This window comes from Hippocampus bargibanti, linkage group LG06, assembly GCF_051943395.1.
Source record: "Hippocampus bargibanti isolate YZ-2025 linkage group LG06, ASM5194339v1, whole genome shotgun sequence".
Lineage (NCBI taxonomy): Eukaryota > Metazoa > Chordata > Actinopteri > Syngnathiformes > Syngnathidae > Hippocampus > Hippocampus bargibanti.
In genome coordinates, this window is record NC_142739.1 from 27,429,097 (window position 1) to 27,455,202 (window position 26,106).

At 40.3% G+C, this 26,106-nt stretch overlaps 2 protein-coding genes across 2 annotated transcripts; one reads left to right on the forward strand and one right to left on the reverse strand.

Moving 5' to 3' along the window:
- Positions 1-3,289: 3,289 nt before the first annotated feature.
- Positions 3,290-5,010, reverse strand: apoa4b.2 (apolipoprotein A4 b, tandem duplicate 2). Its single transcript, XM_088998588.1, has 4 exons — positions 4,903-5,010; positions 4,750-4,800; positions 4,254-4,404; positions 3,290-4,183 (listed from the first exon to the last, which is right to left on the reverse strand). Exons 2-4 carry the CDS (start codon positions 4,787-4,789, stop codon positions 3,610-3,612), a joined length of 765 nt encoding a protein of 254 aa, XP_088854714.1. The 5' UTR covers positions 4,790-4,800; positions 4,903-5,010; the 3' UTR covers positions 3,290-3,609.
- A 1,891-nt stretch (positions 5,011-6,901) lies between these two features.
- On the forward strand, positions 6,902-10,076 carry LOC148897069 (uncharacterized). The gene is made up of 3 exons (XM_088998589.1): positions 6,902-7,059; positions 8,299-8,449; positions 9,364-10,076. Exons 1-3 carry the CDS (start codon positions 7,020-7,022, stop codon positions 9,926-9,928), a joined length of 756 nt encoding a protein of 251 aa, XP_088854715.1. The 5' UTR covers positions 6,902-7,019; the 3' UTR covers positions 9,929-10,076.
- The last annotated feature ends 16,030 nt before the right edge of the window (positions 10,077-26,106 follow it).

The window sequence follows — 26,106 nt, forward strand, 5'->3', positions numbered from 1 at the left end:
TGGGTAATTAGCACCGAGTCCTGATAACACACGATAACTTAGCATGACACGCTGGAGTGGCTAACTGACCGGGTGTTACCGGCTCACTAGTGACCACACCCCCCCCCCCCTTGCACCCCCAACCCCACAAAAAAAATGCTCACGGCACCTTGGGATTTGCAGTTGCTTTTTGAACCCCTTCCCGCTGTGCAGTGTAGTGGTTTCTCCAATTGTATTGTTCTCTATTGTCAACATGGATTAGTTGTATTTTTTGGGGGGAGGGGTAGCGGGGTGGTTGTTGTTGTTTTTCCGTCACAGAGGAATTGAAACAAAACCTCTTTTGTAAGAGTTTATTGGGGGAAGGAAGAGGAAGTGAGAGTGAGGAGGTGCTATATACAGTAAAAGGCCTGACAAAGTGAAAAACAAAGTCAAAGGAGGCGGGATCGGGGGGGGGGGGGGTGAGTGTGTCAACGGGCGTCTGAGCTAATGTCAGATGACGGTACCCCCCCTACCGCCGTTCCATTTCGGACGAGTCAGCCAGGTTATTAGTGGCCAGACATGAACCGATTTTCCCGGATTTCGGCACAAAATGGCCGTCGCATTGGAGCATAGTTGTCAAAACAATCGCTGTTATGTGCATGCCGCACCAGTAGGTGGCAGTGTGGCTTGTAAAGTGCTATCTACCGTTGCTATCTGGCTAGCTACCTAGCTAGCTATCTATTTGCTATCTATTATCTGTCTAGCTGGCTATATATTAGCTATCTAGCTAGCTATTAGCTAGCTAGCTGGCTAGCTATTAGCTATGTATTAGCTAACTTTATGTATTTGAGTTACTTCCGGGTTGAGCTGACGCTGGCGGGTGTGGCTGCCGCTGTTCACCCACAGAAAAACTGATCCTGTGACTGTAAAGTGACGTTGAGAGTTTTGAAAGGCGCTTAGAAATCAAATGTAATATTATTACTAATAGTCTACAAAAAAAGCAAAATAATAAACACAACAGGAACATAAAAACAAGGACAGTTGTGCAATCCTAACGACTTTCCCCTGTGATGTATGAGTACAAGACAAACACGTTATGACATGAAGCAGTTCTAGGTGAAAGAGGAGTGGATGAAAGCCTCCTTTTCACCAGTGGATCAGAAACATGGTGGAATATGCACGTCTGCTACAAGCTAAGTTTTGACAGCGAACACGAAGCTGCAGCATCCATTGACAAAAACATTGACAACAACATTGTCTCCTGTTGCACATACAGTAAATCCACTTCAATTCCAAGCCGCGGCATATTTTACTTTTTTTTTTTTTTTTTTTTCTTTGCGTAGACTTTGTTGTTTTTTTTATTTCAGTTGTATGCACTTGTCCAGCTTTTCGTTTATTGACTTGCTCAGATTGCTGTTCCCCGATAAGAACCTAAAGAGCTAAATTCACAGCAAGTGTTATCGAATGAAAACATTCACTTTCAAACGGGCAACTGAAAACGACGGGCCGCGTTGGGTTCAGGAGTTAACTTTATTCGGCAACAGCTGGAAGCAGAACACTGGAATGTTGTTTGCCGCCGTGTAGCGCAGCGTGGGCGCAATCAGCCAGCGGGGATGGTGGCACACAAAAACACTGCGATCCGGATGTTTTTTTTTTTTGTGAACTTCCAGTAACCCAACATGTTTCGTCCAGTTCCCCCTTCGCTGTGTCGCAACTCTGACATGCACAAAGCCTCAACACGCCACATTTTGTCAGCCTACGAGAAAACAGCTTCCCATGATTTTGAGATTCATTTTTAAATGTGTGTGCCACCGTAATCCACCGCCCACCCTGATTTTTGGAGACTTGGTTGAATTTGGTTGACCTAAGAGTGAAAACCTTAAAATCCCTCCATGATTTGAGGTCATTTTGGTCACTGCTGAACCTTTGCCCCCCTCAGTCCGTAAAGGTTGGGTGGTGTATTTTTTGGCAAGTTCCAACTTGACCATCCTCTATTTAAACAGCAAATGGAAGGTTAGCAATGTGCGGGGGATAAATGGGAGTGGGGGTCATTGTGCAATAGTTAAGTGATTTTTTGTTTCTGCTTGTTAGTGAACAGACTACTTCGAGGCTGTCAGTCATTTTTTTGCCGCTGGCCAGATTATAGTTACGGTTTCTTCTCATCGTCCGTTATAAATTCCAGGAAGCCATTAGAATGTTTAACCCCCCTCCACATATTACATGTTAGAGCGCATAACAAATTATTGAATAACTAGTTTTCAATTTTGAAATAAAAAATAATGACCGTTATTGTGGTTTACTTTAGCTAGCATCATGGAGCTTGACAAGTTTGATTGGCTTTCGCGGGCCCAATAAAATGATATGGCGGGACAGATTTGGCCCCCGGGCCTAGGGTTTGACACATGTGGGCTACTTCGTGGTTTGTGTGGGGGGGCGGGTCGATGTTACTTGTTTATTCTAGGATGGGCTAGCTGTACTTTTCACACCATAGAACTGAATATTCTGGCCAGCTACCTAGCTAGATATCTATTTGCTATCTATTTTCTGTGTATTAGCTATCTAGCTGGCTGGCTGGTTATCTAGCTGGCTATTTTTTTTTAACACTTCACACTTTATTTTTCACTCCAATTTAATATTTACTGTAAAATACCTAGCGAGCTATCTGGCTAGCTACCTAGCTAGCTATCTATTTGGATTGGAATGGATGTACCTTTTCATATTGTCTCGCAGTGGAGAAATTTACATTTCACGGCAGCAAAGTTATGAGAGAAAGAAAGAAAGAAAGAAGTGGAAAAACAAAATACAGAAGCTGCTGGAAAGGCAGCCACTCTCGCGGCGCCATCTTGAAGTAAATAAAAACAAAAAAAAAACTAAATAACACTCCAATTTGATGTTTACTGTAAAATATCTAGCTGGCTATCTGGCTAGCTACCTAGCTTGCTATCTATTATCTATCTAGCTGGCTGGCTATCTAGATGCTATCTATTAGCTTAATAGCTATCTAGCTAGCTATCTATTAGATATCTGTTAGCTAGCTAGCTCACTTTCTATCTATTTGAGTTACTTCTGGGTTGAGCGAATGCTGGCGCGTGTGGCTGCCGCTGCTCACCCAAAGAAAAACTTGTGACTGTCAAGGGATCTTGAGAGTTTTGAAAGGCGCTTAAAAATTAAATGTATTATTATTATTATTAATCCATTTCATTTCAAAGCGCCTTTCAAAACTCTCAAGGTCACTTTACAGTCACAAGATCAGTTTTTCTGTGGGTGAGTAGCGGCAGCCACCCGTGCCAGCGTTCACTCAAAACGGAAGTGACTCAAATAGATAGAAAGCTAGCTATTAATTATTATTTTATTATTATTATATTTGGATTGGAACCAAAAAAATGGCAGATTCATTGGTTTGTTCAGTTTTGATGCACAACCGCTCACATGTTTAAGCTAAGGCAATAAGTCATTTTTTTCTGGAAGGCATTTATTTTGATGGTAATGGAAGACTGCATTATACAGACCAACACCAAGTACTACTGCTAACCCATGAACATTTTTTTAGATACCGATGAGTGTTTGTTGCCCCTTCTGTTGACCGTCTTGGCGCCCTCCCAAGAGCCCTGTGTCCTTGGTGCACAGTTTGTTGTTGGTTCGGCGGCAGGCTTAGTTGGTTTTCACAAAGGACTCATAGAGAGCAACCAGGCGAGCCTGGAGGTCCTGGGTGTAGGGGTTCAGGGTCTCCCTCAGCTCTGTGACGTAAGGGGAGGCCAGGTCTTTCATCTGCTGGGCTCTCTGACTCAGCTCGGTCTGGAGATTCTCAGCCATCGGGGTCACGGTGTCCTTGAAGGTATTCAGGTGCTGGTCCACCTTCTGCATCAGGTCATTGGTGTGGGGCGCCAGCTGGGCTTGGAGATCGGCAACGGTCTGATCCAGGTTGGCCTTGAGCTCCTCGCTCTTCTTCAAGAGTTCAGTCTTCATGGTCTCGGCATCCATGGCGAGAAGTTGGCTCAGGTCCGATTGGATCTGCTCCATTTTTTCCTGGATCTGGACCTTCACGGTGCTGGCGTAGGGCTCCACTTTCTCACGGACGGTGTTCAGCTCCAGGGTCACGCGCTCCTTCAGCGTATCGGCCTCGGCGCTCACCTTGGCAATCAGTTCCTTGGCCGCAGGGGGCAGCTGGTCGTGCAGGGTGACGGCATACTGGTTGGCCAAGTCGGTGCCGTCAGCCAGTCGGGCGCTGGAGGGAAGTGGGACACAAGACTGTCAAACGAAATTACAGGGGTTCACGCAAGAGCCTTGAGGCATACCTGAAGTCCTGTCCCAATTGAGACTTCTTGATCATCTGGATCGTTTCGTCGGCGGTATGAGTGACCTTGGCGACGTAGTCCCAGAAGGCGTCAGTCATCACCTCCAGCTGAGGCTTGGGCGCATCAGCGTAGAAGAGGTTGGCATTGCAGCCTGGAGAGCATAGGATAGTCATTTTGCTTCACAGAGACACCAAAACTCATAATTCCGGTGTTGCTCTTTGTGTTATCCGGAATGAATCTCTCAGATCTCTTCGATCTATCCATCAAACTCTGCGTGGTCATAAAATCGAACCGTTTGGGGTTTACAAACACTGTCTACCTGACCCAAGAGATTCTGAAATACGTTTGGCTTTTTCATGGTTTTTTTTAGGTTTTCCTTTGAACGAAGGACAAGCCCGTACAAGCCGTGTTAACCACACGTGGTCCTTCCCCAGAAACAAGAATTCTTTGAATTTCAAATGGTATATGGTCTGCGCACGGGTGACTCTGTACTCACCAGTAAAAACGGCCAGGGCCAGGACAGCGAGGACCTTCATGGTGCTTGGATCTAGAGTGATAAAATACAGCGGTTACATAAACGCCGCACATCCGAGCCCATCTTGGGAGAATGATGGATCCGACGGTGATCCAAGTCTCTGCTTTTTCTTACCCTGTGAGAGTGTCTGCCAGTTAAAACTCTGCAGTGCTTCTGCTCAATCGATGTGGCTCTGTGGCTTTTATAGCAAAGCGGACTCTAATAATCCCAAAGTCCAGGCCGCATGTGCCTTGCTGTCACTCGCTATCTCCGCTGAGGTCCTAAGCAAATGCATGGATCCTAATGGCCTTATTCAGACTACGTCACTAGATTTCGTGTTGTTTCTTATGATTCTCAACTCCAAACAAAAGTTTTTTAATCTGGAATTTCTGATGGATTCCTGATTAGATAGTGTCCCAAAAAAGCCTTACAGTCTCCCATTGGTGTTCGCCCTACCTCCTCACCTCGCATACCTTCGGTTTCTGGGTCAAAGTTCCCATGATAACCGTAATTAGTCAGTCAGTGTGACCAAGGGTCAGTAGACTGTGCCTCTTTAGGTGCCTCGTCAGCCTCTTTAGGTGTTTCAATGTAAAATGACGTCACAGTCAAACACGGAGCCCAAGGGGTGAGGTGTGTGTGTGGGGGGGTGGGCGACAACTTGTCTCCTGTTCTACAGGGGAATTTATACTCTGGGGAACATCTGAGTGATCAACAGTGAGTGATGGTGTCGAGTAGGGGTGGGCAATCCAAAATGTTGAAATAACCAAAAAACGGACAAAAATATGCCTGGAGCCGTAAAGATATCTGGAGCCCTAAAAATGAAATACACTATTAACCTTCATGATTAACTCATTCACTGCCAGACGATGTGCAAAAATGTGCCCACTCCAGTGCCAGGGTTTTTGTCATTGTCACTCAAAAAGCTGGACCCATAGAATATTGAGTTTTAGGACTACATAAACATTCAATTCAGTGTTAGAAACCTTTCGACTCTCTTCTTTCATCAGAAAAAAAGAGTTAATTCCTAAGTTATATGGGTTTGGACTTATATGAGCTTGAAATGGGGGCAGATGTCCAAAATACAATACATATCGGTTTATATAGTTCTTTAACAACAGCTGAAGCTGTAACAAAGCGCTAACATGGACAAAAGGCAAATGCTGCCCCCTCGTGGAAGGGTAAAAAACATTACCAGAAGTCTGACCAGTGCTTTATCGCCACCTTCTGCAAGAAAAAACAAAAACAGAACAAATTCGGGAAAACAACAAAAAAAACTAAATAAACTAAATAACAGATAATGTGACACAACACAAAAAACAGTCATTCAATCGTAAACACTTTATGCATCCTTTGTTGTATGAAGCAGCAGATGAAAGAGAAGAGGATCAAATCTGCTACAAGCTAAATGTTGAAAGCAATGCAGCGTTAGAAACCTTAGACTCTCTTCTTTCATCAGAAAAAAAGAGTTGTTTCCTAAGTTAAATGGGTCTGGAGTTATATGAGCTCGAAATGGGGGCGGCTGTACAAAAGGCAATATTGATTTATTTAGCGCTGAAGCTGTAACAAAGCGCTATCTAACTAGCTAGCTGGCTACCTAGATAGCTCTCTATTTGCTATCTATTCACTAATTAACAAGCTAGCTAGCTATATATTAGTTATCTATTAGCTAGCTAGCTAACTTTCTATACATGCATGGTCTGATCATCACGTTAAAGTGTGATACTCCTTTCCAAGATGTATTTATTTTTATTTCTTATCCTGACAACGAAATCAGTAAAAGACACACCTGGCGTGACCTTATTACAAAGTCCAGCAGTTCCATCTTCCCATGTTTGTCCGGCGTTATCACGAAGCCAGTAAGCGGCATCAACGCTACTCGCAGGATGTCCTGACTATTTTTCAGACAGCAATCTCACAACTCTCACCTGAAAACACAACAACAACCACAAATAAATCAAAATAGCTCCGGTTCGTCTTTAAACTCGTTTTTGCATCGTATTGTTAGCTAGCCTAAGTCATGTGACACCTTTGTGACAACACGGCAGGGACTCCTGGACTTCGCCTCTTTGAGTGTTACGCTTCTTGGGTTATAAATAGACAGCGCCGACGCAGTCCCAAATGAACACAATCCACAAAGAGACACAAAAGAGCAGGTGAGGATTTAGCAGGCTTTCTAATTGAAAAAATGTGTAAATGTGATTAGCGTGTTGTTGAACTTCAACCGAAATGTCGTTTCTGTGTTTGCAGCAGCCATGAGGGTCTTTGTTTTATTCGCTTTGGCACTAGTTTCTGGTAAGTCGCGCCCTACAAACGTAATTTTGAGCCACTTACAGTACCATAACTACGAATATCGAATTTATGGCTACTTGTATTTGCTTACCTGAAGAAAAAAATTAAAATAATATATAAAAAGTTATACAATGCATGATAACTTTGGAATTTTTTGGGGCAAGTCACACTATTTTGCATGATATCAACAGTATCACGATACAGTACAGTGGGACCTCGGTTCACGAACACCTTGGCTTATGAACTTTTCGGTTTACGAACGTTACATTTATGAAAAATTTTACCTTGACATACAAACTATTTTTCGGGATACACACGGAGCTGCCACAATGAGTCATGTGTCGTTCGTGAACGAGCCTCCAAACAAAGAAATGGCAGCTGACTTTTTTTGTCCTCTATTCCCCGCCCCCAGTCGTCGGTTAAAACCACGTGATTGGTCAAGAACCCAGCAGTGGGGGTGGGGGGGTTAAATATTAAAGAGACAGGCAGACAGAAGAGAGTGTGAGAAAACATACACACACAGGAAAGGGAGAGGACAGAGCTTGAAACAAAAAAAACAAGTGAAATGGTGAGAAAATGGGTAGAAAACAGTGACATTTGGACCCATTTCAACTTTGATATTTCAAAAGCAGAGTGTAGACTGGAAAGTTAAATATCCCATTAATCAGGCTCCACAAATAACCAGCACAAGTCATCTGTACACTTGATGCAAAAAGCTATCAACCCAGCTAAACAGAACACAATTGATGAGGAACCAGGTAAAATTATCACAGAGAAAGCACCTACAATGGATCATTCCTCAAGTGTTTAATGCTGTGGAAACCGGACACTCCATTCCATCAAGCCATTAACGACCATCACAAAGGTAAATAAAATGAGTTTATTGTACAGTACAGTTTATTTCTTTAATCATAATACTATAGCACATTTATTATACATAAAATAAGCTATATTTTGTGTAGTTTTACGTATTACAAAGTAGAAAATTATGTTTTATGGGGACCTGGGAACGGATTATTCTCATTTTAATGGTTTCCTATGGGAAATTAATTTTTGGGATACTCATTTTCTGCTTTACACACGCTGTCTGGGAACCAATTAAGTTCGTAAGCCAAGGTCCCATTTGAGTTGCATTTTAATGTGAAAAAATATATTTATTTTTATAATGGTGTTTTTGTGTAGGAATTGATTTTTGAAAGTTATCTGTAATCAATCTCTCCCCCCAACCCCCACTCCCAATAGGTTGCAATGCCAACTTCTTCCACGCCGACGCACCCAAGCCTCAGATGGAGGCTCTTACCGACGCTTTCTGGGACTACATCGCCGAGGCCAGTAAACTTGCCGACGACACCCTGGAGATGGTGATGAAATCGGAATTTGGGGCTGAAGTCAAGTAAGTTGCTCCTGTTTGAGCAGTTTATTAAAAATGTGTTTTTCATTGGCGCCCAATTAAAGAAAATCATGATACGATTAATACCATTGGACAGAGCCATAAATGCTGTATCGTGATACTCTTGATATTACATGCTATGTTGCCATGTTACCGGTAATGTAATTGGGTATTTAGGTCATTGGCACAATGGCCATATTTTGATATCATAGGGTTCATACTGGACATGTAGTCATAAACGCTGTATCATGATACTGTTGATATTATGACTTATACTGTGACTTTTTAGCAACCTTGCGAATGACATGTTACCGTTGACGTAATTGGATCTTTAAGTCATCGGCACAATGGCCATATTTTGTTATCATGGGCTCCATACTGGACATGCGCTATAGCCATGTATGCTGTATCATGATACTGTTGATATCATGCCTTACACCCTGTGTCTTTTTAGTGTCCTTGCTAATGCTATGTTACCATTGATGTAATTGGATCTTAGGTGATTGTCATAACGGGCATATTTTGTTATTATAGGCTGCAGACTGAACATGCGTTATAGACATGAATACGATATCGGGACACTGTTGATATTACATCTAATGGCGTGTTACCGTTACTGACATAACACGCTTCGGTCATTGGGTATAATAGCCTTATACTTGACATGCGCTATAGTCTTAAATGCTGTATCATGATACGTCATACATACTGTGACTTTTTGGCGTTCTTGCTAATGCTATGTTACCGCTGACGTTATTGGATATTTAGATCATTAGCTCAATGGCCATATTTTGATATCGAGGCTTCTCATACCGTGGCACATAATTAACTTTAGCCACGTTGCAGTATCATGATCGCATCGCTAACGGTGAGGCTCACTCAATCCTGTGATCTGATCATCCGGTCCGCCTTTGCAGCGCTCACTTGGTCGAAACCGCCGTCGTGGCCAGCAGATACACCAGCGACCTGAAGGAAAAGCTTCCCTTGGCCGCCCAAGGCCTGATGGCCAAGATCAGCGCCGAGGCCGACGTCTTGAGAAAAGTCCTGAGCCAGGATCTAAGCGCGGTCAGCACCAAGTTGGACCTGTTATCCGACAACATGAAGTCCCAGATCCAGGAGAAGGTCAACCAGTTAAAGCAGGAGCTGGCCGCTTACGCCGACGGCGTCGACGCCCACAAACTGAGAGCCACCCTGAACCAGCACACCAAGGAACTAATCAACGGCTTGATGCGTAGCATCAGCAACATGGAGCGCAACCTGGACCCTTTCACCAAAGAAGTGCTTCAGCAGGTTGACCAGCAACTGACGGCCTTCCAGACCAACATCAGCCCCATGGCCCAGAAGATGCAGCAAGACCTCTACGAAGGTAGCCGGGAGGTGCACCGCGTGGTCGCCCCCTACGCCGAAGACCTGAAAGAGAAGTTGGACCATTTCGCTGCGGACATCCAGGAACACCTCAAGGCCTTCGTGAACACTAACTAACTGGAGCTCAAGAGATTTTTCTTTAAAATGTCACGAAAATCCAAAATTTATTTATTTTTGAGCTCAATCGCTTTATAAATATTTATTGTTTTTAACTCTGTTGATGTTCCCGATTTTCTTAAGGAAAATAAACACGATTTTTATCAAAGTGGTTTGCTGTCTTCTTTTCAACAAACATTTCTTTAAAGGACAACCGATACCTCCGGACAAGTTGCATCCATAATTTGTAAAATCACTTCAAATGACTTCTACTGAGCGTATTTTACAAATATTCCACCACATATAGCTATATTTTACATTTTAAGACTCGTGCTGAATAGTCTTGTTTTCGAGTTGATGACGATACCTGCCGTGACATCACGTCAGGAACGCTCCTGACCGAGAAAGCGACACACAATGCATTTTGGGTACTTTTTCTCATCTGAAAACATCATGTTGATCGCGAAATTAGAAGAAAAACGACATGAATAACGCAATGGTGAATCGTTGTGTGTCGCAGGTAATTGCGGTAACGCGCATAAAGAAGGTATAAGTTTACACAAATTCCCAGTGGACAAATCAGCCCACGGAAGGACTTCTTTAATCGATTCCAAACATTTATGCTTTCCTCTTCAGAACTATTTGAATCATATTCATAGCTAGATGAGTAACAAGAAAGCATTTCTCCGAATCTGAACTCTCTGAAGCCATTGTTTTGATTCTGGAGCAAGGCAGTTTGTGAAGGTGTATCCCGGCGTGACGTCACGAACAAGTGGGCGGGACTTTCTGAATATCCCCAGTTCCGAGCTCATTTTGTAGCAGTTTTGGGACACTTGAAGTCATTTTTATTGGTGTTTTGCATTTGACTAAAATATATCAGCCTGCGTGTTTTGGGTATTTTAGATGCGATAAAACGTTTTTCTGATGTCAGTTTGGAAACAAAAAAATGCTGTTGGTTGGCCTTTAAAGTTGTGAATTAGTTAAAGTTGTGAATCAGGATCCCAGGGAAGCGTCTTGGTCATCACTCGCTGACGGACGCTTTTGTGTGTTTGTGAATTCCAACTTGTCACGACACGCCGGAGAAAACCAATAAATGTTTCACCTGTGGCCGGAATGGCAAACACAGCTTTCTGTTGTGTCTTTGGGACGGGACAAGTTTGGACAAGGACGGACGGGAGCGGCGAGTCCAAATAAGACTGCTGGGACCAACGTAAGCTCACAACTCACCGAGAAGAGAAAATAACACGAGGAGATACTCAGATACAGCTGGTTTCATTTTTCACGTGCATTTAGGCATCAAATTTTAACTCATTCACTGCCAACCATGTGCAAAAATGTGTCCACACCAGTGCCAGGGTTTTTGTCATTGTCACTTGAATTCCAGGACCCACAGAATATTGAGTTTTAGGACTACATAAACATATTATATATATTATAAACATTATAAATAATAATTATTATATTATTATGACAAAACAAATCAAATTATGATATTATAACAAAACAAATCCCGAATAAATTCGTGAATGGCAGTGAATGAGGCAATATTTTTAGCATTTTTTTTATTTCTATATCCGACTTTTCAACGATGAATGCATAAATGCATTAAAGTGTCCAAAAACGACTTCAAAATGAATTTGGTTGCCTTCAAATTTTAAAGTCACACAACATTTTTCTTCGACAGTGAACTATTAAAAAAACAGTAGGATTGAAAGTGAATGCCATTGAGAGTAGTGTGTGCGTGTGTGTGCGCTTGTGTGTGTGTGTTTGTCTGCGTATGTGTTTTTTTTTTTTGTGTGTGATGGCGGGGGCTTTGAATTCCTGCGTGTTTGCTGCAAGTGGATGCAAACAAGCTGCGCGACATTTGTCCTGCATTGACCTGGTCAGCTTCCAACATGGTGGCTCAGAGTTCACTCACTAAAAATGTCTTCAACTGCTCAATGGTTTTTTTTTTTAATTCCGCAAAATGGAAACATTGACGTTTATTTTCAGGCTTAAAATGGCGTACTATACATGCTTGTTTTTCGGGCTAAAAATTCCATAATATATATTATGTTTTAAAAATATATTTTTTGGCGGGGCGCTAAAAATGACAGACTATACATTGTTGTTTATTTGGCACTAAAAACGACGTACTATACATGGTCGTTTTTTCCGTGCTAAAAATGCCATACTATACGTGGTGGGTTTTTTCGGGGTAAAAACGCCTTACTATACATGGTCTTTTTTTTTTGTCAAAAAAGGCCTTACTATACATGGTCGTTTTTTGCGCTAAAACGCCTTACTATACATGGTCGTTTTTTTGCGCTAAAACGCCTTACTATACATGGTCGTTTTTTTCGGCTAAAAACGCCTTACTATACATGGTCGTTTTTTGGGCTAAAAACGCCTTACTATACATTGTCCTTTCTTCGGTTAAAAACGCCTTACTATACATGGTCGTTTCTTCGGGTAAAAACGCCTTACTTTACATGGTCGTTTTTTTCAGCTAAAAACACCTTACTATACATGGTCGTTTTTTTCGGCTAAAAACACCTTACTATACATGGTCGTTTTTTCGGCTAAAAAGGCCGTGCTATACATGGTCGTTTTTTTCGGCTAAAAACGCCTTACTATACATGGTCGTTTCTTCGGTTAAAAATGCTTTACTATACATGGTCGTTTTTTCATTTAAAAACGCCTTACTATACATGGTCGTTTGTTCGGCAAAAAACGCCTTACTATACATGGTCGTTTTTTTCGGCTAAAAACGCCTTACTATACATGGTTGTTTCTTTGGTTAAAAACGCCTTACTATACATGGTCGTTTCTTTGGTTAAAAACGCCTTACTATACATGGTCGTTTTTTTGCGCTAAAACGCCTTACTATACATGGTCGTGTCTTTCGGCTAAAAACGCCTTACTATACAGGGTCGTTTTTTTCGGCTAAAAACGCCTTATACATGGTCGTTTTTTCGGCTAAAAACGCCTTACTATACATGGTCGTTTTTTTTTCTAAAAACGCGTTACTATACATGGTCGTTTTTTTCGGCTAAAAACGCCTTACTATACATGGTCGTTTCTTCGGTTAAAAACGCCTTACTATACATGGTCGTTTTTTTCTGCTAAAAACGCCTTACTATACATGGTCGTTTTTTTGCGCTAAAACGCCTTACTATACATGGTCGTTTCTTCGGTTAAAAACGCCTTACTATACATGGTCGTTTCTTCGGTTAAAAACGCTTTACTATACATGGTCGTTTGTTCGGCTAAAAATGCTTTACTATACATGGTCGTTTTTTTCGGCTAAAAACGCCTTACTATACATGGTCGTTTCTTCAGTTAAAAACGCCTTACTATACATGGTCGTTTTTTTCGGCTAAAAACGCCTTACTATACATGGTCGTTTTTTTGCGCTAAAACGCCTTACTATACATGGTCGTGTCTTTCGGCGAAAAACGCCTTACTATACATGGTCGTTTTTTTTCGGCTAAAAACGCCTTACTATACATGGTCGTTTTTTTCGGCTAAAAACGCCTTACTATACATGGTCGTTTCTTCGGTTAAAAACGCCTTACGATACATGGTCGTTTTTTTTCGGCTAAAAACGCCTTGCTATACATGGTCGTTTCTTCGGTTAAAAACGCCTTACTATACATGGTCGTTTCTTTGGTTAAAAACGCCTTACTATACATGGTCGTTTTTTTTCGGCTAAAAACGCCTTGCTATACATGGTCGTTTTTTTCGGCTAAAAACGCCTTACTATACATGGTCGTTTTTTTCCGCTAAAAACGCCTTACTATACATGGTCGTTTTTTGGGCTAAAAACGCCTTACTATACATGGTCGTTTTTTCGGCTAAAAACGCCTTGCTATACATGGTCGTTTGTTCGGCTAAAAACGCCTTGCTATACATGGTCGTTTTTTTCGGCTAAAAACGCCTTGCTATACATGGTCGTTTGTTCGGCTAAAAACGCCTTATTATACATGGTCGTTTTTTGGGCTAACAACGCCTTACTATACATGGTCGTTTTTTTCCGCTAAAAACGCCTTACTATACATGGTCGTTTCTTCGGTTAAAAACGCCTTACTATACATGGTCGTTTTTTTTGGCTAAAAACGCCTTACTATACATGGTCGTTTTTTGGGCTAAAAATGCCTTACTATACATGGTCGTTTTTTTCAGCTAAAAACGCCTTACTATACATGGTCGTTTTTTGGGCTAAAAACGCCTTACTATACATGGTCGTTTTTTTCCGCTAAAAACGCCTTACTATACATGGTCGTTTTTTTCCGCTAAAAACGCCTTACTATACATGGTCGTTTCTTCGGTTAAAAACGCCTTACTATACATGGTCGTTTTTTGGGCTAAAAACACCTTACTATACATGGTCGTTTTTTCGGCTAAAAACGCCTTGCTATACATGGTCGTTTGTTCGGCTAAAAACGCCTTACTATACATGGTCGTTTTTTTCGGCTAAAAACGCCTTGCTATACATGGTCGTTTCTTTGGTTAAAAACGCCTTACTATACATGGTCGTTTTTTTTCGGCTAAAAACGCCTTACTATACATGGTCGTTTTTTGGGCTAAAAACGCCTTACTATACATGGTCGTTTTTTTCCGCTAAAAACGCCTTACTATACATGGTCGTTTTTTTCGGCTAAAAACGCCTTACTATACATGGTCGTTTCTTCGGTTAAAAACGCCTTACTATACATGGTCGTTTTTTTCGGCTAAAAACGCCTTACTATACATGGTCGTTTTTTTCGGCTAAAAACGCCTTACTATACATGGTCGTTTTTATCGGCTAAAAACGCCTTACTATACATGGTCGTTTCTTTGGTTAAAAACGCCTTACTATACATGGTCGTTTTTATCGGCTAAAAACGCCTTACTATACATGGTCGTTTTTTGGGCTAAAAACGCCTTACTATACATGGTCGTTTTTTCGGCTAAAAACGCCTTGCTATACATGGTCGTTTGTTCGGCTAAAAACGCCTTACTATACATGGTCGTTTTTTTCGGCTAAAAACGCCTTGCTATACATGGTCGTTTCTTTGGTTAAAAACGCCTTACTATACATGGTCGTTTTTTTCGGCTAAAAACGCCTTACTATACATGGTCGTTTTTTGGGCTAAAAACGCCTTACTATACATGGTCGTTTTTTTCCGCTAAAAACGCCTTACTATACATGGTCGTTTTTTGGGCTAAAAACGCCTTACTATACATGGTCGTTTTTTCGGCTAAAAACGCCTTGCTATACATGGTCGTTTGTTCGGCTAAAAACGCCTTACTATACATGGTCGTTTTTTTCGGCTAAAAACGCCTTGCTATACATGGTCGTTTGTTCGGCTAAAAACGCCTTACTATACATGGTCGTTTTTTTCGGCTAAAAACGCCTTACTATACATGGTCGTTTTTTGGGCTAAAAACGCCTTACTATACATGGTCGTTTTTTTCCGCTAAAAACGCCTTACTATACATGGTCGTTTTTTGGGCTAAAAACGCCTTACTATACATGGTCGTTTTTTGGGCTAAAAACGCCTTACTATACATGGTCGTTTCTTTGGTTAAAAACGCCTTACTATACATGGTCGTTTTTTGGGCTAAAAACGCCTTACTATACATGGTCGTTTCTTCGGTTAAAAACGCCTTACTATACATGGTCGTTTTTTTCGGCTAAAAACGCCTTACTATACATGGTCGTTTTTTTCGGCTAAAAACGCCTTACTATACATGGTCGTTTTTATCGGCTAAAAACGCCTTACTATACATGGTCGTTTCTTTGGTTAAAAACGCCTTACTATACATGGTCGTTTTTATCGGCTAAAAACGCCTTACTATACATGGTCGTTTTTTTGGGCTAAAAACGCCTTACTATACATGGTCGTTTTTTGGGCTAAAAACGTCTTACTATACATGGTCGTTTTTTTCGGCTAAAAACGCCTTACTATACATGGTCGTTTTTTGGGCTAAAAATGCCTTACTATACATGGTCGTTTTTTGGGCTAAAAACGCCTTACTATACATGGTCGTTTTTTTCCGCTAAAAACGCCTTACTATACATGGTCGTTTTTTCGGTTAAAAACGCCTTACTATACATGGTCGTTTTTTGGGCTAAAAACGCCTTACTATACATGGTCGTTTTTTTCCGCTAAAAACGCCTTACTATACATGGTCGTTTTTTTCGGCTAAAAACGCCTTGCTATACATGGTCGTTTGTTCGGCTAAAAACGCCTTACTATACATGGTCGTTTTTTTCGGCTAAAAACGCCTTGCTATACATGGTCGTTTTTTTGGCTAAAAACGCCTTACTATACATGGTCGTTTTTTTCGGCTAAAAACGCCTTACTATACATGGTCGTTTTTTTTCGGCTAAAAACGCCTTACTATACATGGTCGTTTTTTGGGCTAAAAACGCCTTACTATACATGGTCGTTTTTTTCCGCTAAAAACGCCTTACTATACATGGTCGTTTTTTGGGCTAAAAACGCCTTACTATACATGGTCGTTTTTTTTCCGCTAAAAACGCCTTACTATACATGGTCGTTTTTTGGGCTAAAAACGCCTTACTATACATGGTCGTTTTTTGGGCTAAAAACGCCTTACTATACATGGTCGTTTCTTTGGCTAAAAACGCCTTACTATACATGGTCGTTTTTTGGGCTAAAAACGCCTTACTATACATGGTCGTTTCTTTGGCTTAAAAACGCCTTACTATACATGGTCGTTTTTTTGGGCTAAAAACGCCTTACTATACATGGTCGTTTTTTTCGGCTAAAAACGCCTTACTATACATGGTCGTTTTTTTCGGCTAAAAACGCCTTACTATACATGGTCGTTTCTTTGGTTAAAAACGCCTTACTATACATGGTCGTTTTTATCGGCTAAAAACGCCTTACTATACATGGTCGTTTTTTGGGCTAAAAACGCCTTACTATACATGGTCGTTTTTTAGGCTAAAAACGCCTTACTATACATGGTCGTTTTTTTCGGCTAAAAACGCCTTACTATACATGGTCGTTTTTTGGGCTAAAAATGCCTTACTATACATGGTCGTTTTTTGGGCTAAAAACGCCTTACTATACATGGTCGTTTTTTTCCGCTAAAAACGCCTTACTATACATGGTCGTTTTTTTCGGTTAAAAACGCCTTACTATACATGGTCGTTTTTTTCGGCTAAAAACGCCTTACTATACATGGTCGTTTTTTGGGCTAAAAACGCCTTACTATACATGGTCGTTTTTTTCCGCTAAAAACGCCTTACTATACATGGTCGTTTTTTTGGCTAAAAACGCCTTGCTATACATGGTCGTTTTTTCGGCTAAAAACGCCTTACTATACATGGTCGTTTTTTTCGGCTAAAAACGCCTTGCTATACATGGTCGTTTCTTTGGTTAAAAACGCCTTACTATACATGGTCGTTTTTTTCGGCTAAAAACGCCTTACTATACATGGTCGTTTTTTCGGTTAAAAACGCCTTACTTTACATGGTCGTTTTTTCGGCTAAAAACGCCTTACTATACATGGTCGTTTTTTTGGCTAAAAACGCCTTACTATACATGGTCGTTTTTTTCGGCTAAAAACGCCTTACTATACATGGTCGTTTTTTGGGCTAAAAACGCCTTACTATACATGGTCGTTTTTTGGGCTAAAAACGCCTTACTATACATGGTCGTTTTTTTCCGCTAAAAACGCCTTACTATACATGGTCGTTTCTTCGGTTAAAAACGCCTTACTATACATGGTCGTTTTTTTCGGCTAAAAACGCCTTACTATACATGGTCGTTTTTTTGGCTAAAAACGCCTTACTATACATGGTCGTTTTTTCGGCTAAAAACGCCTTGCTATACATGGTCGTTTGTTCGGCTAAAAACGCCTTACTATACATGGTCGTTTTTTGGGCTAAAAACGCCTTACTATACATGGTCGTTTCTTTGGTTAAAAACGCCTTACTATACATGGTCGTTTTTTGGGCTAAAAACGCCTTACTATACATGGTCGTTTCTTCGGTTAAAAACGCCTTACTATACATGGTCGTTTTTTTCGGCTAAAAACGCCTTACTATACATGGTCGTTTTTTTCGGCTAAAAACGCCTTACTATACATGGTCGTTTCTTTGGTTAAAAACGCCTTACTATACATGGTCGTTTTTATCGGCTAAAAACGCCTTACTATACATGGTCGTTTGTTCGGCTAAAAACGCCTTACTATACATGGTCGTTTTTTTCGGCTAAAAACGCCTTACTATACATGGTCGTTTTTTGGGCTAAAAACGCCTTACTATACATGGTCGTTTTTTGGGCTAAAAACGCCTTACTATACATGGTCGTTTTTTTCCGCTATAAACGCCTTACTATACATGGTCGTTTTTTCGGCTAAAAACGCCTTGCTATACATGGTCGTTTTTTCGGCTAAAAACGCCTTACTATACATGGTCGTTTTTTTCGGCTAAAAACGCCTTGCTATACATGGTCGTTTCTTTGGTTAAAAACGCCTTACTATACATGGTCGTTTTTTTCGGCTAAAAACGCCTTACTATACATGGTCGTTTTTTTCGGCTAAAAACGCCTTACTATACATGGTCGTTTTTTGGGCTAAAAACGCCTTACTATACATGGTCGTTTTTTTCCGCTAAAAACGCCTTACTATACATGGTCGTTTTTTGGGCTAAAAACGCCTTACTATACATGGTCGTTTTTTTCCGCTAAAAACGCCTTACTATACATGGTCGTTTTTTGGGCTAAAAACGCCTTACTATACATGGTCGTTTTTTTCCGCTAAAAACGCCTTACTATACATGGTCGTTTCTTCGGTTAAAAACGCCTTACTATACATGGTCGTTTTTTTCGGCTAAAAACGCCTTACTATACATGGTCGTTTTTTGGGCTAAAAACGCCTTACTATACATGGTCGTTTTTTGGGCTAAAAACGCCTTACTATACATGGTCGTTTTTTTCCGCTAAAAACGCCTTACTATACATGGTCGTTTCTTCGGTTAAAAACGCCTTACTATACATGGTCGTTTTTTGGGCTAAAAACGCCTTACTATACATGGTCGTTTTTTGGGCTAAAAACGCCTTACTATACATGGTCGTTTTTTTCCGCTAAAAACGCCTTACTATACATGGTCGTTTTTTAGGCTAAAAACGCCTTGCTATACATGGTCGTTTTTTCGGCTAAAAACGCCTTACTATACATGGTCGTTTTTTTCGGCTAAAAACGCCTTGCTATACATGGTCGTTTCTTTGGTTAAAAACGCCTTACTATACATGGTCGTTTTTTTCGGCTAAAAACGCCTTACTATACATGGTCGTTTTTTTCGGCTAAAAACGCCTTACTATACATGGTCGTTTTTTTCGGCTAAAAACGCCTTACTATACATGGTCGTTTTTTTCGGCTAAAAACGCCTTACTATACATGGTCGTTTTTTGGGCTAAAAACGCCTTACTATACATGGTCGTTTTTTTCCGCTAAAAACGCCTTACTATTACTATACATGGTCGTTTTTTGGGCTAAAAACGCCTTACTATACATGGTCGTTTTTTTCCGCTAAAAACGCCTTACTATACATGGTCGTTTTTTGGGCTAAAAACGCCTTACTATACATGGTCGTTTTTTGGGCTAAAAACGCCTTACTATACATGGTCGTTTTTTTCCGCTAAAAACGCCTTACTATACATGGTCGTTTTTTTGCGGTTAAAAACGCCTTACTATACATGGTCGTTTTTTTCGGCTAAAAACGCCTTACTATACATGGTCGTTTTTTGGGCTAAAAATGCCTTACTATACATGGTCGTTTTTTGGGCTAAAAACGCCTTACTATACATGGTCGTTTTTTTCCGCTAAAAACGCCTTACTATACATGGTCGTTTCTTCGGTTAAAAACGCCTTACTATACATGGTCGTTTTTTGGGCTAAAAACGCCTTACTATACATGGTCGTTTTTTGGGCTAAAAACGCCTTACTATACATGGTCGTTTTTTTCCGCTAAAAACGCCTTACTATACATGGTCGTTTTTTTCGCTAAAAACGCCTTGCTATACATGGTCGTTTTTTTGGCTAAAAACGCCTTACTATACATGGTCGTTTTTTTCGGCTAAAAACGCCTTGCTATACATGGTCGTTTCTTTGGTTAAAAACGCCTTACTATACATGGTCGTTTTTTTCGGCTAAAAACGCCTTACTATACATGGTCGTTTTTTGGGCTAAAAACGCCTTACTATACATGGTCGTTTTTTGGGCTAAAAACGCCTTACTATACATGGTCGTTTTTTTCCGCTAAAAACGCCTTACTATACATGGTCGTTTCTTCGGTTAAAAACGCCTTACTATACATGGTCGTTTTTTTCGGCTAAAAACGCCTTACTATACATGGTCGTTTTTTGGGCTAAAAACGCCTTACTATACATGGTCGTTTTTTTCGGCTAAAAACGCCTTGCTATACATGGTCGTTTCTTTGGTTAAAAACGCCTTACTATACATGGTCGTTTCTTTGGTTAAAAACGCCTTACTATACATGGTCGTTTTTTTCGGCTAAAAACGCCTTACTATACATGGTCGTTTTTTTCGGCTAAAAACGCCTTACTATACATGGTCGTTTTTTGGGCTAAAAACGCCTTACTATACATGGTCGTTTTTTTCGGCTAAAAACGCCTTACTATACATGGTCGTTTTTTTCGGCTAAAAACGCCTTACTATACATGGTCGTTTTTTTCCGCTAAAAACGCCTTACTATACATGGTCGTTTTTTGGGCTAAAAACGCCTTATTATACATGGTCGTTTTTTTCGGCTAAAAACGCCTTACTATACATGGTCGTTTTTTTCGGCTAAAAACGCCTTACTATACATGGTCGTTTTTATCGGCTAAAAACGCCTTACTATACATGGTCGTTTCTTTGGTTAAAAACGCCTTACTATACATGGTCGTTTTTATCGGCTAAAAACGCCTTACTATACATGGTCGTTTTTTGGGCTAAAAACGCCTTACTATACATGGTCGTTTTTTAGGCTAAAAACGTCTTACTATACATGGCCGTTTTTTTCGGCTAAAAACGCCTTACTATACATGGTCGTTTTTTGGGCTAAAAATGCCTTACTATACATGGTCGTTTTTTGGGCTAAAAACGCCTTACTATACATGGTCGTTTTTTTCCGCTAAAAACGCCTTACTATACATGGTCGTTTCTTCGGTTAAAAACGCCTTACTATACATGGTCGTTTTTTGGGCTAAAAACGCCTTACTATACATGGTCGTTTTTTGGGCTAAAAACGCCTTACTATACATGGTCGTTTTTTCGGCTAAAAACGCCTTGCTATACATGGTCGTTTGTTCGGCTAAAAACGCCTTACTATACATGGTCGTTTTTTTCGGCTAAAAACGCCTTGCTATACATGGTCGTTTCTTTGGTTAAAAATGCCTTACTATACATGGTCGTTTTTTTCGGCTAAAAACGCCTTACTATACATGGTCGTTTTTTGGGCTAAAAACGCCTTACTATACATGGTCGTTTTTTTCCGCTAAAAACGCCTTACTATACATGGTCGTTTTTTGGGCTAAAAACGCCTTACTATACATGGTCGTTTTTTCGGCTAAAAACGCCTTGCTATACATGGTCGTTTGTTCGGCTAAAAAAAGCCTTGCTATACATGGTCGTTTTTTTCGGCTAAAAACGCCTTGCTATACATGGTCGTTTGTTCGGCTAAAAACGCCTTACTATACATGGTCGTTTTTTTCGGCTAAAAACGCCTTACTATACATGGTCGTTTTTTGGGCTAAAAACGCCTTACTATACATGGTCGTTTTTTTCCGCTAAAAACGCCTTACTATACATGGTCGTTTTTTGGGCTAAAAACGCCTTACTATACATGGTCGTTTTTTCGGCTAAAAACGCCTTGCTATACATGGTCGTTTGTTCGGCTAAAAACGCCTTACTATACATGGTCGTTTTTTTCGGCTAAAAACGCCTTGCTATACATGGTCGTTTGTTCGGCTAAAAACGCCTTACTATACATGGTCGTTTTTTTCGGCTAAAAACGCCTTACTATACATGGTCGTTTTTTGGGCTAAAAACGCCTTACTATACATGGTCGTTTTTTTCCGCTAAAAACGCCTTACTATACATGGTCGTTTTTTGGGCTAAAAACGCCTTACTATACATGGTCGTTTTTTGGGCTAAAAACGCCTTACTATACATGGTCGTTTCTTTGGTTAAAAACGCCTTACTATACATGGTCGTTTTTTGGGCTAAAAACGCCTTACTATACATGGTCGTTTCTTCGGTTAAAAACGCCTTACTATACATGGTCGTTTTTTTCGGCTAAAAACGCCTTACTATACATGGTCGTTTTTTTCGGCTAAAAACGCCTTACTATACATGGTCGTTTTTTTCGGCTAAAAACGCCTTACTATACATGGTCGTTTCTTTGGTTAAAAACGCCTTACTATACATGGTCGTTTTTATCGGCTAAAAACGCCTTACTATACATGGTCGTTTTTTGGGCTAAAAACGCCTTACTATACATGGTCGTTTTTTCGGCTAAAAACGCCTTGCTATACATGGTCGTTTTTTCGGCTAAAAACGCCTTACTATACATGGTCGTTTTTTTCGGCTAAAAACGCCTTACTATACATGGTCGTTTTTTGGGCTAAAAACGCCTTACTATACATGGTCGTTTTTTTCCGCTAAAAACGCCTTACTATACATGGTCGTTTTTTGGGCTAAAAACGCCTTACTATACATGGTCGTTTTTTTCGGCTAAAAACGCCTTGCTATACATGGTCGTTTGTTCGGCTAAAAACGCCTTACTATACATGGTCGTTTTTTTCGGCTAAAAACGCCTTGCTATACATGGTCGTTTGTTCGGCTAAAAACGCCTTACTATACATGGTCGTTTTTTTCGGCTAAAAACGCCTTACTATACATGGTCGTTTTTTGGGCTAAAAACGCCTTACTATACATGGTCGTTTTTTTCCGCTAAAAACGCCTTACTATACATGGTCGTTTTTTGGGCTAAAAACGCCTCACTATACATGGTCGTTTTTTGGGCTAAAAACGCCTTACTCTACATGGTCGTTTCTTTGGTTAAAAACGCCTTACTATACATGGTCGTTTTTTTCGGCTAAAAACGCCTTACTATACATGGTCGTTTTTTTCGGCTAAAAACGCCTTACTATACATGGTCGTTTTTTTCGGCTAAAAACGCCTTACTATACATGGTCGTTTTTTTGGTTAAAAACGCCTTACTATACATGGTCGTTTTTATCGGCTAAAAACGCCTTACTATACATGGTCGTTTTTTGGGCTAAAAACGCCTTACTATACATGGTCGTTTTTTGGGCTAAAAACGCCTTACTATACATGGTCGTTTTTTTCGGCTAAAAACGCCTTACTATACATGGTCGTTTTTTGGGCTAAAAACGCCTTACTATACATGGTCGTTTTTTGGGCTAAAAACGCCTTACTATACATGGTCGTTTTTTTCCGCTAAAAACGCCTTACTATACATGGTCGTTTCTTCGGTTAAAAACGCCTTACTATACATGGTCGTTTTTTGGGCTAAAAACGCCTTACTATACATGGTCGTTTTTTGGGCTAAAAACGCCTTACTATACATGGTCGTTTTTTTCCGCTAAAAACGCCTTACTATACATGGTCGTTTTTTTCGGCTAAAAACGCCTTGCTATACATGGTCGTTTGTTCGGCTAAAAACGCCTTACTATACATGGTCGTTTTTTTCGGCTAAAAACGCCTTGCTATACATGGTCGTTTCTTTGGTTAAAAACGCCTTACTATACATGGTCGTTTTTTTCGGCTAAAAACGCCTTACTATACATGGTCGTTTTTTTTCGGCTAAAAACGCCTTACTATACATGGTCGTTTTTTGGGCTAAAAACGCCTTACTATACATGGTCGTTTTTTTCCGCTAAAAACGCCTTACTATACATGGTCGTTTTTTGGGCTAAAAACGCCTTACTATACATGGTCGTTTTTTTTTCCGCTAAAAACGCCTTACTATACATGGTCGTTTTTTGGGCTAAAAACGCCTTACTATACATGGTCGTTTTTTGGGCTAAAAACGCCTTACTATACATGGTCGTTTCTTTGGTTAAAAACGCCTTACTATACATGGTCGTTTTTTGGGCTAAAAACGCCTTACTATACATGGTCGTTTTTTCGGTTAAAAACGCCTTACTATACATGGTCGTTTTTTTCGGCTAAAAACGCCTTACTATACATGGTCGTTTTTTTCGGCTAAAAACGCCTTACTATACATGGTCGTTTTTATCGGCTAAAAACGCCTCACTATACATGGTCGTTTCTTTGGTTAAAAACGCCTTACTATACATGGTCGTTTTTATCGGCTAAAAACGCCTTACTATACATGGTCGTTTTTTGGGCTAAAAACGCCTTACTATACATGGTCGTTTTTTAGGCTAAAAACGTCTTACTATACATGGTCGTTTTTTTCGGCTAAAAACGCCTTACTATACATGGTCGTTTTTTGGGCTAAAAATGCCTTACTATACATGGTCGTTTTTTGGGCTAAAAACGCCTTACTATACATGGTCGTTTTTTTCGCTAAAAACGCCTTTTTGGTCGTTTCTTCGGTTAAAAACGCCTTACTATACATGGTCGTTTTTTTCGGCTAAAAACGCCTTACTATACATGGTCGTTTTTTTCGGCTAAAAACGCCTTACTATACATGGTCGTTTTTTTCCGCTAAAAACGCCTTACTATACATGGTCGTTTTTTTCGGCTAAAAACGCCTTACTATACATGGTCGTTTTTTCGGCTAAAAACGCCTTACTATACATGGTCGTTTTTTTCGGCTAAAAACGCCTTACTATACATGGTCGTTTTTTTGGCTAAAAACGCCTTGCTATACATGGTCGTTTTTTTCGGCTAAAAACGCCTTACTATACATGGTCGTTTTTTTCGGCTAAAAACGCCTTACTATACATGGTCGTTTCTTCGGCTAAAAACGCCTTACGGTCGTTTCTTTCGGCTAAAAACGCCTTACTATACATGGTCGTTTTTTTCGGCTAAAAACGCCTTACTATACATGGTCGTTTTTTGGGCTAAAAACGCCTTACTATACATGGTCGTTTTTTCGGCTAAAAACGCCTTGCTATACATGGTCGTTTGTTCGGCTAAAAACGCCTTACTATACATGGTCGTTTTTTGGGCTAAAAACGCCTTACTATACATGGTCGTTTCTTTGGTTAAAAACGCCTTACTATACATGGTCGTTTTTTGGGCTAAAAACGCCTTACTATACATGGTCGTTTCTTCGGTTAAAAACGCCTTACTATACATGGTCGTTTTTTTCGGCTAAAAACGCCTTACTATACATGGTCGTTTTTTTCGGCTAAAAACGCCTTACTATACATGGTCGTTTCTTTGGTTAAAAACGCCTTACTATACATGGTCGTTTTTATCGGCTAAAAACGCCTTACTATACATGGTCGTTTTTTGGGCTAAAAACGTCTTACTATACATGGTCGTTTTTTTCGGCTAAAAACGCCTTACTATACATGGTCGTTTTTTGGGCTAAAAACGCCTTACTATACATGGTCGTTTTTTGGGCTAAAAACGCCTTACTATACATGGTCGTTTTTTTCCGCTATAAACGCCTTACTATACATGGTCGTTTTTTCGGCTAAAAACGCCTTGCTATACATGGTCGTTTGTTCGGCTAAAAACGCCTTACTATACATGGTCGTTTTTTTCGGCTAAAAACGCCTTGCTATACATGGTCGTTTCTTTGGTTAAAAACGCCTTACTATACATGGTCGTTTTTTTCGGCTAAAAACGCCTTACTATACATGGTCGTTTTTTTCGGCTAAAAACGCCTTACTATACATGGTCGTTTTTTGGGCTAAAAACGCCTTACTATACATGGTCGTTTTTTTCCGCTAAAAACGCCTTACTATACATGGTCGTTTTTTGGGCTAAAAACGCCTTACTATACATGGTCGTTTTTTGGGCTAAAAACGCCTTACTATACATGGTCGTTTCTTTGGTTAAAAACACCTTACTATACATGGTCGTTTTTTGGGCTAAAAACGCCTTACTATACATGGTCGTTTCTTTGGTTAAAAACGCCTTACTATACATGGTCGTTTTTATCGGCTAAAAACGCCTTACTATACATGGTCGTTTTTTGGGCTAAAAACGCCTTACTATACATGGTCGTTTTTTAGGCTAAAAACGTC

What these genes read in the sequence shown, in the direction of transcription:
- apoa4b.2 (XM_088998588.1), bottom strand. Translation starts at nt 4,789, where the DNA reads ATGAAGGTCCTCGCTGTCCTGGCCCTGGCCGTTTTTACTG. An exon ending in GGCCCTGGCCGTTTTTACTG is followed by an intron (nt 4,405 to 4,749) that starts GTGAGTACAGAG and finishes TATGCTCTCCAG; the next exon opens with GCTGCAATGCCAACCTCTTC. An exon ending in CAATTGGGACAGGACTTCAG is followed by an intron (nt 4,184 to 4,253) that starts GTATGCCTCAAG and finishes ACTTCCCTCCAG; the next exon opens with CGCCCGACTGGCTGACGGCA.
- LOC148897069 (XM_088998589.1), top strand. Translation starts at nt 7,020, where the DNA reads ATGAGGGTCTTTGTTTTATTCGCTTTGGCACTAGTTTCTG. An exon ending in CGCTTTGGCACTAGTTTCTG is followed by an intron (nt 7,060 to 8,298) that starts GTAAGTCGCGCC and finishes CACTCCCAATAG; the next exon opens with GTTGCAATGCCAACTTCTTC. An exon ending in GAATTTGGGGCTGAAGTCAA is followed by an intron (nt 8,450 to 9,363) that starts GTAAGTTGCTCC and finishes CCGCCTTTGCAG; the next exon opens with CGCTCACTTGGTCGAAACCG.